Here is a 12,900-nt window from a genome sequence, read left to right as displayed (position 1 = left end):
ACGTAATGAAGACAACAACTGAGCTCGGATGTTTATTTCAAATTATTCTCGTTTATTTTACTAATCTATGTTTTTTGTTAAATCTATGTTTAATATGTTATCTTTTGTTATGTTTTATTTAATAAATAAATTTTATCTTTAATAAAATAATGTTTAATAATTTTTTTTTAAAACCCTTACTTGAGAAATTTGCAATTGAGGTTAAAAATTTAAGTATTTCTTAACTAAAGTTCTTAAGACACATTTATTACTAAACAAGTGATTAAGAGACCCTAATGGGTTCTATGGATAATCATGCTTTAAGGTGGAAAAGTTTAATTAAAAAAATCAAAACAAATATAGATTAATTTACACATCGTGACACACAAAAAAATCAAACAGATACGTCGAATTGGCTTAGAAACGTTTACGAGACGTCTCCGGTCTCTGACCAAACCCATCCCCGTCGAGTCATGCCGTCTCGGGTTCACTGCACACGTGTTGGGGACGTTTCCTAGACGTACCCGAGCCGTCCCCGTCCCCCCGCCGAGCCCGGTACGCGAGACAGCACTAAGTTGCCGTACCCGTGCAACCTATTGCAGTTAATATTAATTAATGACTTACTCCCTTGTAGAACTGGAACTCTCTACCAGAGGCATCAATAGCAATACTGAGTGGTTGATGAGCCAATGCCTTCAAGAGACTCTTATCGTCGTTCCTAGGTACATTTTGGTGCCCACTGATATTCACCATTTCAGAATCATCCTTTTGAGTCTCGCAAGTTCCTTCTTCCATGGAATAAGGATAATTCTCTTCCTTGCGAAGGCCGCCGTTCTTGACAATGTACTCAAAAGCATAATCCATGAGACCACCGTTGAAGGTTGTGCCACAGTCTATGAGTTCTTGTTCTGACAATGTTTTCAAGTTTCCTGTCACAATCTTGTTTATACCTTCCATTGCCGCTACTGTCGAAAACGCCCAACAGCTTCCTGCGTGATAATTAAAAAAAAACAAAAAATTAAATGAAAAATGCTAAAACTATAATACATCATAGTCCAAGATTTGAGATTACCACAAGAGCCTTGGTTCTTGACATAGCTCACGGCTCCTTTCTTTCTCCAGTCAACAGATTTAGGCAAACCTCAACGTCCTTATAAGCAAACTCTTCGTAGGATCTCTCACCATCATGTCTCGCTATATCAGTCTTAAACCCTAAATACTTTGTGACACCCGTCACTTTCGAAATAGTAAAAATAATTCGATAAGTACAAATATCTGAAATATCCATATATAAATATTTGAAAGTCAACATCCACGCTTGAATTCCATAATATAAAATAAAATCTGAAACATAAAGTACGACATAAACCGAGAGTCCGAAATACGAAATAACATAAACGATAAAAGCCCAAAGGCCTAGAGACCCGATAACGATAAAAGCGATAAAACGATAGAAGCCCAAAAGCCCAATAGTAGTAAAAGCCCAAAAGCACCGGTCCGGTATAATCACTCCTGCTCGTCGGTCTCACCTGAAAGGGGGAAAGAAGGAGGGGTGAGCGACAGGGGAATCGCCCAGTGAGGTATGGGATGCTAAACCGCAAACCACTGACTCAGTTCATAGCACTACAACTATGTAGGCCTAGCTCTAGCATGAAGCAAACACGGTGTCTATTACACCACACAGAACAATCACATATGTCTAGTGGACTAGACACGCTACAACCAATGCGATAATAACATACCGCATTTCCTCATAAGGATATAAATATATATATATAACTCTACAGCGTCGTAAGTACAGTAGTCCACTCTGTACCCCCGCAATCTCCACAAACAAGCGGCCTAGTACATACGTCTCTGTACCCCGCTAAACACACGGCCTAGTACAGATATCTCCGTACCCCGCGATCTCTCAAACAAGGCGTAGCTAGCACAGACGTCATGTGCCCCCGCAATCACACGGCCTAGTACAAACGTCTCTGTACCCCGCAAATTCCGCGGCCTAGTGCAGATACCTATGCACCCCGCAATCTCAACACATGGACTAACATATATACATATATATAATTAACAGTTTTTAGCAGCAATCATTTCAATCAACCGTTGAATCCTCTATTATCCTATTTCCGGTTTAACAATCAATATCAATAACGAACAACCAAGACTCTCAAACAGACTCGATTCAAAGAGACGGATCCATGTTTCGAAACTAAACTTTCCATAATGGTAGTACTAAACTAGCTCAGGATTTAACGGAGTAGCCCTCACCTTAGCAATGAAGAGAAGTGTTATATATGAACTCCATCTGCTCAAATGGATTCCAAATCTGAAATCAGATCGAAATTTCGAGTCAGAACGCCTTTCGAACGGTTTAAAACGGGTATTTACGAAAAAGTCAACCCGCTGGTCAAGATCAATTATTTAATTAATTATTTAATTAATTAATTAATTAATCCGGTTTATCCTAACCGATTTCCAATTGATTTTAACCGACCGGTTTAACCTAACCGAATTGAAATCAATTTAAACCGGCTAACCAACCGGTTAACCGAGTCAACCGAGTTGACTCACCGGGTCGACTCGGCCGAGTTGGCGAGTCTCCGGCGAGTCACCGGTGGCGGTCACCGGCGGCAACGGCGGAGATCCGCCGGTGGCTTACCGGAAAGTTTGCCGGCGGCGACGGCGGAGCTGCGGCGGAGGACGGTGTTCCGGCGGCGGAGTTGCGGCGGAGGACGGTGGTCCGGCGGCGGAGTTGCGGCGGACGGCGGCGGCGCGTGTGTTTCACGCGCGCGCCGAGGCGAATCTTCGGGAGGCGCGTGCGGCTTCGTCCGGGCTCCGATTGAGGCGTGGTTGGTGTCTACGGCTTCGTCTTGACGAGAGGAACACGATGATGGTCTTAGATGCACGATATTCGTAACGGTTAGAGAGTTATCGGCGAATTACTAAACGGACGAAACTAAGCTTAACTGCATGGCGGTTTCCGGCGATTCTAAGCTGCAGCGAACGGTGGTGACGAGCTCAACGTGGTCACGGCACACGGTTGCTCCGGCGACGAGCTCAGGTGAGCTTTCTCCCTTCCTCTTCTTCCTCTCTCTCTCTCTCTCTCTTAAAGAAAGGCAAAATGGCCTTTGGGGATAGTTTGGGTCAAATTTTTGGGATCATTACATTTAGGGTCATTACATACTTATTCTTGAATTCTTTGTGGCTCAAATCCGCAAACTCGTTGAGACCAAGCCAGTAGCTTTTCACCTTCTTATTAGTCTCATCGATGTGTTTCAGGTTATCCTTGAAAACTTCGAACCTACGCAACTTCTCTTCAACGGTTTCATAAGCTTTCTCGAAGTTGGAGAGCCAGTTTTCGAAGAGCTCGATGTGTTTATCATGAGCTTCCAAATCCTCAGGGGAATATCCAACGATGGAGAAGTCGTGGGAAGCAGAGCGAATGAGAGGGACAGAGATGCAGCCGATAAAGCAAGAGCAAAACAGAGGATTCTTGTAGGCGAAGAGAGAGCCATTAGGGTTACTGGAAGTTTTGTACTTTTGTTAGTTGATAAGAGTAAATGAAAGAGAAAGGTTAGTCTATATAGGATAGACTTTTTGATCTTTTTGCCTTAGAGTAAAGTTGTCTGAATCTGAATCTGAATCTTGTATAAACTCTTGTGTCTTTAAGCTTGATTCTGTCTTCCTTGAGGAAACTTTGACTCCAAGTAATCTGTTTATGTTTGTTTAGTAAGTTCTCTGCAGCATCAGAACCCTCTACTTGGTCTAGAAGCTCAATCATCTAAGATAGGCCTCTGGAATGATATATGGCAATGCTCCTAATCAAGTCTATACTAGGCCCACCTTATTTGGATTAAATCTTGACTATCTGAAAATCAATTTTGACAAGGATAGTTACATCTTTCTATGGTTTGTATTAATATCGTCTTGCGGCCCACAATCACTAACCTCTTTCCACAACTCTACCAGCTAACTTTCCAGGTTGATTCAGCAGCATTTCTTCGAAAGAAAAGGTGGGCTAGTAGTAGAACTGGCCAACTATTAAAAAACGCCATGATATTTCACGTTCCCGATACTTCCTGTAACATTACAACACGACGTTCTGGTCGTTTAAAATCGTTTCGTGAGAGTGGTTAAAGTAGGAAAATTAGTTATCACAGTGGACTGTGTTTAGTTATAGGCGTTATTGTGTCAAGCTAGCCATGTATTATTATGGTAGTAATGAGTGTTAGCTTTAATCGATGATATAATTAGCTTAGTTTTTGACCATTGATCTAACTTTTAAAACATATTCTTTAATCAGGCTAGCTAAAATTCATAAGATATGAGACTACAGTGAGGTATTTTTCTTTTATCTTCTTGTAAGATTATTATTATTCTCTAAAGAACAAAGTTTGACCTGTCTTTCCACCAAGATATCTGATAACACAGTCAGGAGGATCAGATCTTCGAACTTATAAGTTATTTTTTATATATGACCACTAACTACTATGAAGTAACACCTATATTTTATAGAGTGGGTGATGATCTAAAACATGAATCATGTAAAAGTCCAAATTGAAAACTCACTGGTTCTATCTTTACAGGACATCAACGGCCATCATCATCATCAGTACAAAGTCTATCCACGAAATATATTGTAATATTGCCATTAAATTTTAAATAAAAATATGTTAATCCAATCATATAAAGCTAAATGTAAGATAAGTTTTTCAATTGTTGTTGAAAGTTTCTCAGTTTTCTCTCTCCCTCTTTCATGCTTATTTATTCATTATATTAGCAAAAACTCTCTGAAAAATACTATGATATATGCTTGTATAGACGAAACAAATATATAGTTGGTATTCGTTTCGAGCGAAAAAATCAACAAAATATTATAAAAATGTGAAACAAAAACAAGAACTTATGGGTTTTTAGGGTGAGTTCTTAGCAGAATATAAGAAACAATCCGTTAACTTTTAACTTAAAAAATTAAGAACCGGCTCTTAGATACGATATTTATAGAGTCCGTTCTTAGTTTTTTTAGTTAAAAATTAAGAAATTGTTTTTTATATTCCGATAAGAATCTCACCGTAAGAATCCCCATTAATCGTGTTCCAAGATCCGTTTTGAGGTGGAGACACGTGGTCGGAGATGCTCGAATGATACTTGGGAGCACGAACTCTACGAAGACAAAGACCGTTGTCATGTTTCTTTAGGTCTTATGTATATATTATGAAAGAGGAACGTTTGATATTATTTCTCAACTTGTGTTGTACAAAGGAAAATAAAATCAACTTGTTGCAGAACTAGAAAAGTATACATATATTGAAATCTTTTTGAAACTTATTATGGTGTAGTGTATCCTGTTGTCGCCTTTCATATTCCATTATTTATAATATATAAAGTAGTAGTAGAGGAGAAGTAATTGGTAACTGGTAAGGCACAAAAAGGTACGTGAGAAAGTGACAAAGCACTAATAGTATAATATCACATGCCCTCTCATTGACGCCGTGTTCATCGCCCATTGCACCTTACCCCATGCGTCTCTTGATTATAACCTTTTTCTCTTTAATAGTATTTTTTTAACGTTGTTTCATAGCCCTTTTCTTCCAAAGTATCTTCGTCCTTTTACCGGAACTTCGCAGTACATCCAACGATTGTGTGTGCACGTATATATTTATATGTCTACGAAAGTATGACCTAGCTAATATAATGAAGCCACATGATCACTTGTGAATTCCTGTAAATTGAATAAATGTTTGTACGAATTGTTGGCTCCCCACCCTTTACGACTGTGTGACATCTGAAAACTGAAATATTACATTCGATTTGACAGAAAAGCTGTAAATATATTTGTTTATTTGATATTCTTACTACGTTTCAGATATCATCTCTGAACTATGCTTGATCTAAAACGCTAGTTTGTAACTTGAAAATTTATATGACTAAAATTATGACCAAAGATGATTAACGGAAGGGAGCACGTTATTAACTTAGACAACAATTGAGATGTTTTTCTTTTGCAACTATTGAGATGATGTTATAACGTGGATTCCTCTGCATTTGCATGTTCCACATTGTCCCGGTCGTAATTTATGAGAAAACGTTTTCACCTTCATTGGTGTTTATTTTTGCTCTCTTCTGCTATTTGGACATCACAAAATATTACTGAAAACATATAGAACTAATTATGCATAGAAACTATAAATAATATATATTTTAAACAAATTAGTCTGAAATTAAATTTCAGTTGAATTCATAAATTTAGATAATCAAATCTTTTAAGATTTCTAAAATTGTTTCAAAACTTTTCAGTGCAAAAAATAGAAATGAATTTTGATGATCTAAATATAAAAAAAAATGACGACAGAAAGGTCCAACTTTTACACGAACGTGACATACAGCCGGACCACTTAACGATAGATTTGAAAATGTGACTTTCATGACAACAAAAAGAGATAATATTTTCTTGACGAAGAACAAAACGTTATCCTCTCTATCGTGATCCATGTCGTAACGGACGGACCCTCTTTAAATTAATTTCCTACAAATCTACTCATAGATGAGTCACGACAATGATGTTTTTCTGTATACGTATTCAGTCAGATACAGTTCTCCCTAGATCTTTACATCAGAATTTTGATAGTGACATAGATTGATTATGATTATTTCTGTTCGACTCTTCTATATAAAGTGTCGAAAACATTACACAATCCTCATAAATCGCTCTTCACCACAGAGTTCTTACCAGCCAAGAAGAACTACTGTATGTAAATGCAATTTTTTTAGTTAAAAAAAGTTAAATCCCATGCAGCGATAGTTTTCTCCTTTTTTAATAAAAGAAATAACCAAACTTTTGTTGGTATGGCAGCAATTATTTGTTTTTTTTTCGTTTACTTAGTGTTGTAGCAATAATTTTGAAAACCATTACTTGTCCTTATTGTAGATTCCATCTCCGGGGAAAATAAAAGTTAATCAACGATCAAAATATTCCAAAAATCATCCTTGTTCTCTTTCTTGATTTATAATTCGAAGACGAAAAGGCAAAGCAAACTAAAAAAAGAAGAGTTCAGTTCCTCGTGACTGCAGGAGAATTGTACTTTCAGAAGAAAAAGAAAAGGTGACACCTTTTCCCCAGAAAGTGAAGCAATCTTTTTGTTTGCTTTCATTCACATAAACTAAAAAGCTTTTCTTTTAGCAAAAAAAAAAAAAAAAAAAAAAGCTTTTCTTTGCGTTCGTTCACCTAAACTAAAAAGCTAATATTTTACCTCCTAGGTTGCTGCATTTTCATATTCATTGATGATCTAATGTTTAAAGGATCTTGTAGTCTAATTTACTAAATATATTTTTTTGAAACTTAATTTTACTAAATCTTTTGGTTCAACAATATTCTGAATTGACTGTGATTTAGATCTTGATTTGGAAAGTTTAACTTTTTTCTTCCTTTTTTGAATTGTTGACTAAAAGTCTGAAACTTTGAAATGTCTAATCACTGAATAGAACTGTTTTGAATTATGGTTTTGTGTGTTTAGGGTTGGTTTGAACAATGAAGGGAGCGACCCTCGTTGCTCTCGCCGCCACTATCGGCAATTTCTTGCAAGGATGGGACAATGCCACCATTGCTGGTTTGTAACTCTTCTCTTGATGATTTGAATTTGTTTGCATCAGATCAGTCTCATTTAAGATTTCTAAAATGTTGCAGGAGCAATGGTTTATATCAACAAAGATATGAATCTAGCAACCTCTGTTCAAGGTCTTGTTGTAGCAATGTCATTGATCGGTGCAACGGTCATCACCACTTGCTCTGGACCCATCTCTGATTGGCTCGGGAGACGCCCCATGCTGATTCTAGCATCGGTCATGTATTTCCTCAGCGGTTTGATAATGCTTTGGTCTCCAAACGTCTATGTCCTATGCTTAGCTAGGCTTCTTGATGGGTTTGGTGCCGGTCTCGCCGTTACCCTTGTCCCTGTTTACATCTCTGAGACCGCTCCTCCAGAGATCAGAGGACAGCTCAACACTCTTCCTCAGTTTCTTGGCTCTGGTGGAATGTTTCTGTCTTACTGCATGGTTTTCACTATGTCCCTGAGCGATGCTCCTAGCTGGAGAGCCATGCTCGGTGTCCTATCTATCCCTTCTCTCGTGTATTTGTTATTCACGGTGTTTTATTTGCCCGAGTCGCCTCGTTGGTTGGTTAGTAAAGGAAGAATGGATGAGGCTAAGAAGGTTCTTCAAATGTTATGTGGCAGAGAAGATGTTACCGGTAAGGCTCCTTCTCGCTATCTTTGTTTGGTTTAGCCACTTCAGGACCGGCTCTAAGATTTAGGAGGTCATGAAATATTTTAGGCTAATCTTAATTAAAAAAATTTGACAATTTGGAGATCATTTGACTATGTATAATATCTCTTTAGAATTTAGGACCAAGACGAATGTTTCATCCAACTGAGCCTCAGAACCCGCCCTGGCTACTATTAACAGTTTTTGTTATGGTTTTTTTTTGCAGATGAGATGGCTTTGCTTGTTGAAGGATTAGACATTGGTGGAGAAAAGACATTAGAGGATCTCTTAGTAACGTTGGAGGAACATGAAACACTTGAAACTGTCGATGAGGACGGACAAATGAGGCTTCTCGGAACACACGAGAACCAATCTTACATTGCTCGACCCGTCACGGACCAACAACAGAGTTCACTTGGGCTACGTTCTCGCCACGGAAGCTTAGCAAACCAAAGCGGGATCCACAAAGACCCGATCGTGGGTCTATTCGACAGTCTACACGAGAAGATGCCTGAAGCAGGTGGAAACACAAAGAGTGGGATCTTCGGAAGCATGTTCAGCACTAACGCTGACGTGCCCCACATGAAACCAGCTCACTGGGAGAAAGACGTCGAGAGCCAGTTCAACAAAGACCACGATGACTACGCCACCGATGACAATGCACCTGATGACGACTCGGATAACGATCTTCGCAGCCCGTTGATGTCGCGTCAGGCCACAAGCACGGACAAGGACGTGATCCCACATCCTACAGGAGGAAGCACGCTGAGCATGAGACGCCACAGCACGCTTAACGGTGAAAACAGCATGGGGATCGGCGGTGGTTGGCACATGGGATACAGATACGACAACGGCGAGTACAAACGTTATTACCTTAAAGAAGACGGTGCAGAGTCTCGCCGTGGCTCAATCGTTTCTCTTCCTGGTGGTCACGATGGAGGCAGCTACGTTCACGCTTCAGCCCTTGTGAGCAGATCAGTTCTTGGTCCTAAGTCGGTCCATGGATCTGACGTGGCCCCTCCCACTGGACCGCTCTGGTCGGCTCTTCTTGAGCCTGGTGTTAAGCGTGCGTTGGTTGTTGGTGTTGGGATTCAGATACTACAGCAGTTTTCAGGTATCAATGGAGTTCTTTACTACACTCCTCAGATTCTTGAACGTGCTGGTGTAGACATTCTTCTCTCAAGCTTCGGTCTAAGCTCCATCTCGGCGTCGTTCCTCATCAGTGGGTTAACAACTTTACTCATGCTTCCAGCTATTGTCGTTGCCATGAGACTCATGGATGTCTCTGGAAGAAGGTAATAACAAAATGCTATGACTTTCTATTCACGGTCGGTCCTGAGATTTTAAAGAAAGAATATAGATAATTTATTGTAAATATATACCAATATTTTTTTTATAAAATTAAGGTTTATATATATGTAAATTTTTTGGCGGGTCTTGAGATTTTAGAGAATGCATATAGATAATTTATCATAAATCAATATAAATATTTTTTCTTATAAATTTAAGGTTTATGTATGTGTAATTTTTTTAAAAAAAAATGATACCATAAACCAATACTTTACTAGCCTATGCTTGTGTCATAAACTCCTTGTTTACTCATGTTCTGTTTTTCATTGCAGGGCATTGCTTCTCTGGACGATCCCTGTCCTCATCGTCTCACTTGTCGCCCTTTTCATCAGCGAGCTTGTCCAGATCAGCAAAGTTGTTAACGCAGCGCTCTCAACGGTGTGCGTTGTGCTATACATCTGCTTCTTCGTGATGGGTTACGGTCCCATTCCAAACATCCTCTGTTCTGAAATCTTCCCGACAAGAGTCCGTGGTCTCTGCATCGCCATTTGCGCTATGGTGTTCTGGATTTGTGACATTATTGTCACTTACTCGCTTCCTGTTCTCCTCAGCTCCATTGGACTCGTCGGTGTGTTCAGTATCTACGCTGCGGTTTGCGTGATCTCGTGGGTCTTTGTTTACTTGAAGGTTCCGGAGACTAAAGGTATGCCTTTGGAGGTTATCACAGACTACTTTGCCTTTGGAGCTCAAGCTTCTGCTCCTTCTAAGGACGATACATGATTTGTAAAGTTTGATTCTTCTTCACTTGCACTGTGTACTAAAGATTTCTTCATCTTTTTTTTTTTTGGTTTTGAGATACTTTCATTTCGTTTTTTGTCTCCTTTGTTTTGTTATCAAAATTAATCTAATAACTAAACTACTCAATGTTGAAGATTTGAGATTCCAACTCTTTTTAACTTGATGGAAAAGCAAATGAAGGTTTAGGGTTTTTGAAGGTTCAATACAAAAAAGTATCTCACAGTTTCTTGGAACACAAGTATGACTCTCAAGGCTATATTTACAAAGCTTACTGCTTCTCAGGACTTTTGCGTCTCCTCGGAGGATGAATCGCCGGTATGATTCTCCTGAGAATTCTTCTGAACATTCTCGTCTTCTTCGAGCTTGCTTGAGAACTTGTATGGCCTCTGAAAATCTCTGGCATTTTGACTGTCAATACCCAAATTATTCAACTTCTCCTCCTGTACAAAACAACCCATCACTCATTACTTCTTGAAACGTATTGATTATCTATGTGAAAGAAAGACACAAAGCTTACATTTTGTAAAGCTTCAAGCTTCTTCTGCATAGCTTCATGCTCAGCACGAATCCGGAAAGGAACACCTTGCTTTTGATAAACATTGTTCTGAGCGAGGTCCTGATCGATATCGCTAACCGTGGTTGCGAACGGATGATTGGCAGGGATCCATCTGACAGTATCAGGATCAACATCAGGCGGTATTGAGTCTCCTTCCTTGAGGAAAACTGTTGGTCTTTTCCACTGGTAAGCTCTTGACCTCCTCTTCTGATGAATGCTTTGTTCTTTCTCCGTAAGTGTGACTGGAGCTAACTTATAAACTTTCCCGCACATCTCCACCGTTGAGCTTCCTTTACCAACTTTAACAAAAGGGTTGTTGAATGGATCTTCGTAGTTCATAGCCTTTGAGCTGCTGATAAAGGAGAAGTTAGACCAAAGGCAACTAGTTCGAAAAAGTTAGAAACAAGAAGTAAGAGAGTGTGAGTTTTCCATACATGCCTCTTCTATCACCAGATCTCAGCTGGCCACGTCTCACAAGATCAGAAACAGAGCCAGCAGGACGGTTATCTCTCGACTTCCTTATTGCATAAGCTCGTATAGAAGCGAGCAGAACTGTAGCTACGATGCTTATACCGATCCAAACGCTGTTCCCTGAGCACTTGTTCATCTAAAGAGACGCAACAAAGCTTAAAAGAGTATCTTATAGTACTGACTTATTAACTATCTAGAAAAGTCGTGAAAGATTCAAACTTTAGGCAGCATCAAGAGAGAGAATCATACCAAGAAGACGACAGGAGGAAGAGTGGCAACCATACTTCCAAGTCTCGAGATTGAATTCTCGGAATCGTTGGCAATGGTGGTAATCATGCTCCGGAATCTCGAAATCGAAGTCTCGGAGTCAGTGGCCGTGTTACTCTGAGTCGAGACAGCATCATCTTCCTCATTATCATCATTCTGAGTTTCTTCATCTGGAGTCGAGGATTCGTCACCAATCGATTTGCACACGAACCTTTGGTTGGTTTGGACTTGAACCCAGTTTAGATTCTTGTGTCTGCGTCTGAAGACAACCAAGCTTGAAGGAATCTGGAGCTTGGATCTTCCAATCGACGACTAGGGTATCAAAGATAACAACACAAAAAACGCGACCTTTAAGATTTCAATCAATGGAAGAAGAGAAGGCAGTATCGGTAAGTGGGATTGGAGAAGAGATGGATCGAGTATTACCTGGAGATTGCAGAGAGAATGGAACCGGAGAGAATCAATGGACGCCATTTCATGCCTACCTGAGGGAAGACGAGCAACACTCACCGTGTGGTCTTATTCGACCTGTGTATTCGGAGTATTAGTTATGTACTTATTTTTGTATACATTTAACATGGGGATCCGTGGCGCAATGGTAGCGCGTCTGACTCCAGATCAGAAGGTTGCGTGTTCGATTAACGTCGGGTTCAAACTCCCGAAAAATATTCGGAAATCCCTTTATATTTTTTGGATTTATTCACACCTTCTATACGAGACGGCACGAAGAAGAGTAGAAATACGCAGAAACGTCACGCATGGCTGTTAGGAGAATCCAATTATACAAAGGAAGTGGTCACTTGGTTCGGCCGTTTAGAGAATCCAGTAAAGACCCAAATATTTATTCCTCAGTCAAAATGCTCTGACAACATCAAACTCTCTGTGATACCACCACTAGTACTATCATCAATATTCGCAATTAAACTTATATGATCATTTTTTAACATCACTTTAATAAATCGTTGATGGGGGTATCTTATATATATTCAAGGCGAAATTGTCGAACCACCCACTAGGAAAAGAACTTTCTAGTTGTGCAAAAAAGGTCGACACTCGGTATAAACTACAGAGTTTGATAGATTCTTTGTCTTTTCTATTTTTGATTTATATTTATTTTATATGTCTGTTTTTGTTTTTGTTTATACTATATCCCATGTATATTAATTGAGAAACATTATAACTTCTTTTTTATCCACGTGTCATCAATATGATGATTCTTAAAATCATTAAAAAAACAGATTGGTTCATCTAATTATATAATAAGATTTTTATTAAATTAA

General features: G+C 39.3%; 3 protein-coding genes, 1 long non-coding RNA gene and 1 other non-coding gene across 7 annotated transcripts; 2 read left to right on the top strand and 3 right to left on the bottom strand.

The window, feature by feature from the left end:
- Window positions 1-228: 228 nt before the first annotated feature.
- On the bottom strand, window positions 229-1,118 carry LOC111210258 (cysteine protease XCP2-like; the record flags this gene model as incomplete). The annotated part of the gene is made up of 2 exons (XM_048757227.1): window positions 229-968; window positions 1,052-1,118. Coding segments are annotated over 2 exons (444 nt in total), but the record flags the coding sequence as incomplete, so codon positions are not given.
- A 133-nt stretch (window positions 1,119-1,251) lies between these two features.
- On the bottom strand, window positions 1,252-4,454 carry LOC125586904. Its single transcript, XR_007323433.1, has 3 exons — window positions 2,639-4,454; window positions 2,248-2,305; window positions 1,252-1,508 (listed from the first exon to the last, which is right to left on the bottom strand). It is a non-coding gene; the product is annotated as an uncharacterized LOC125586904 (long non-coding RNA).
- Window positions 4,455-6,578: 2,124 nt separating this feature from the next.
- LOC111211123 (monosaccharide-sensing protein 1-like) lies at window positions 6,579-10,461 on the top strand. 2 transcript variants are annotated; one of them, XM_013862191.3, is made up of 6 exons: window positions 6,579-6,727; window positions 6,908-7,081; window positions 7,494-7,586; window positions 7,664-8,224; window positions 8,465-9,533; window positions 9,861-10,461. In XM_013862191.3, the coding sequence occupies exons 3-6, from the start codon at window positions 7,508-7,510 to the stop codon at window positions 10,306-10,308; spliced, it is 2,157 nt and encodes a 718-aa protein (XP_013717645.1). In that variant the 5' UTR covers window positions 6,579-6,727; window positions 6,908-7,081; window positions 7,494-7,507; the 3' UTR covers window positions 10,309-10,461. The 2 variants fall into 2 exon arrangements, with proteins under 2 accessions (XP_013717645.1, XP_022567740.1); XM_022712019.2 differs by having other exon boundaries at window positions 6,674-6,823.
- A 24-nt stretch (window positions 10,462-10,485) lies between these two features.
- LOC111211124 (protein MULTIPLE CHLOROPLAST DIVISION SITE 1-like) lies at window positions 10,486-12,555 on the bottom strand. Of its 2 annotated transcripts, none has more exons than XM_022712021.2 (5): window positions 12,047-12,555; window positions 11,603-11,932; window positions 11,317-11,489; window positions 10,844-11,234; window positions 10,486-10,766 (listed from the first exon to the last, which is right to left on the bottom strand). In XM_022712021.2, the coding sequence occupies exons 1-5, from the start codon at window positions 12,092-12,094 to the stop codon at window positions 10,605-10,607; spliced, it is 1,104 nt and encodes a 367-aa protein (XP_022567742.1). In that variant the 5' UTR covers window positions 12,095-12,555; the 3' UTR covers window positions 10,486-10,604. The 2 variants fall into 2 exon arrangements, with proteins under 2 accessions (XP_022567742.1, XP_022567743.1); XM_022712022.2 differs by having other exon boundaries at window positions 10,844-11,231.
- On the top strand, window positions 12,202-12,273 carry TRNAW-CCA. The gene has a single exon. It is a non-coding gene; the product is annotated as a tRNA-Trp (tRNA).
- Window positions 12,556-12,900: the final 345 nt, after the last annotated feature.

Source organism: Brassica napus, chromosome C5 (genome assembly GCF_020379485.1).
Source record: "Brassica napus cultivar Da-Ae chromosome C5, Da-Ae, whole genome shotgun sequence".
Taxonomy (NCBI): Eukaryota; Viridiplantae; Streptophyta; class Magnoliopsida; order Brassicales; family Brassicaceae; genus Brassica; species Brassica napus.
This window is presented reverse-complemented; position numbering and strand designations above follow the sequence as displayed.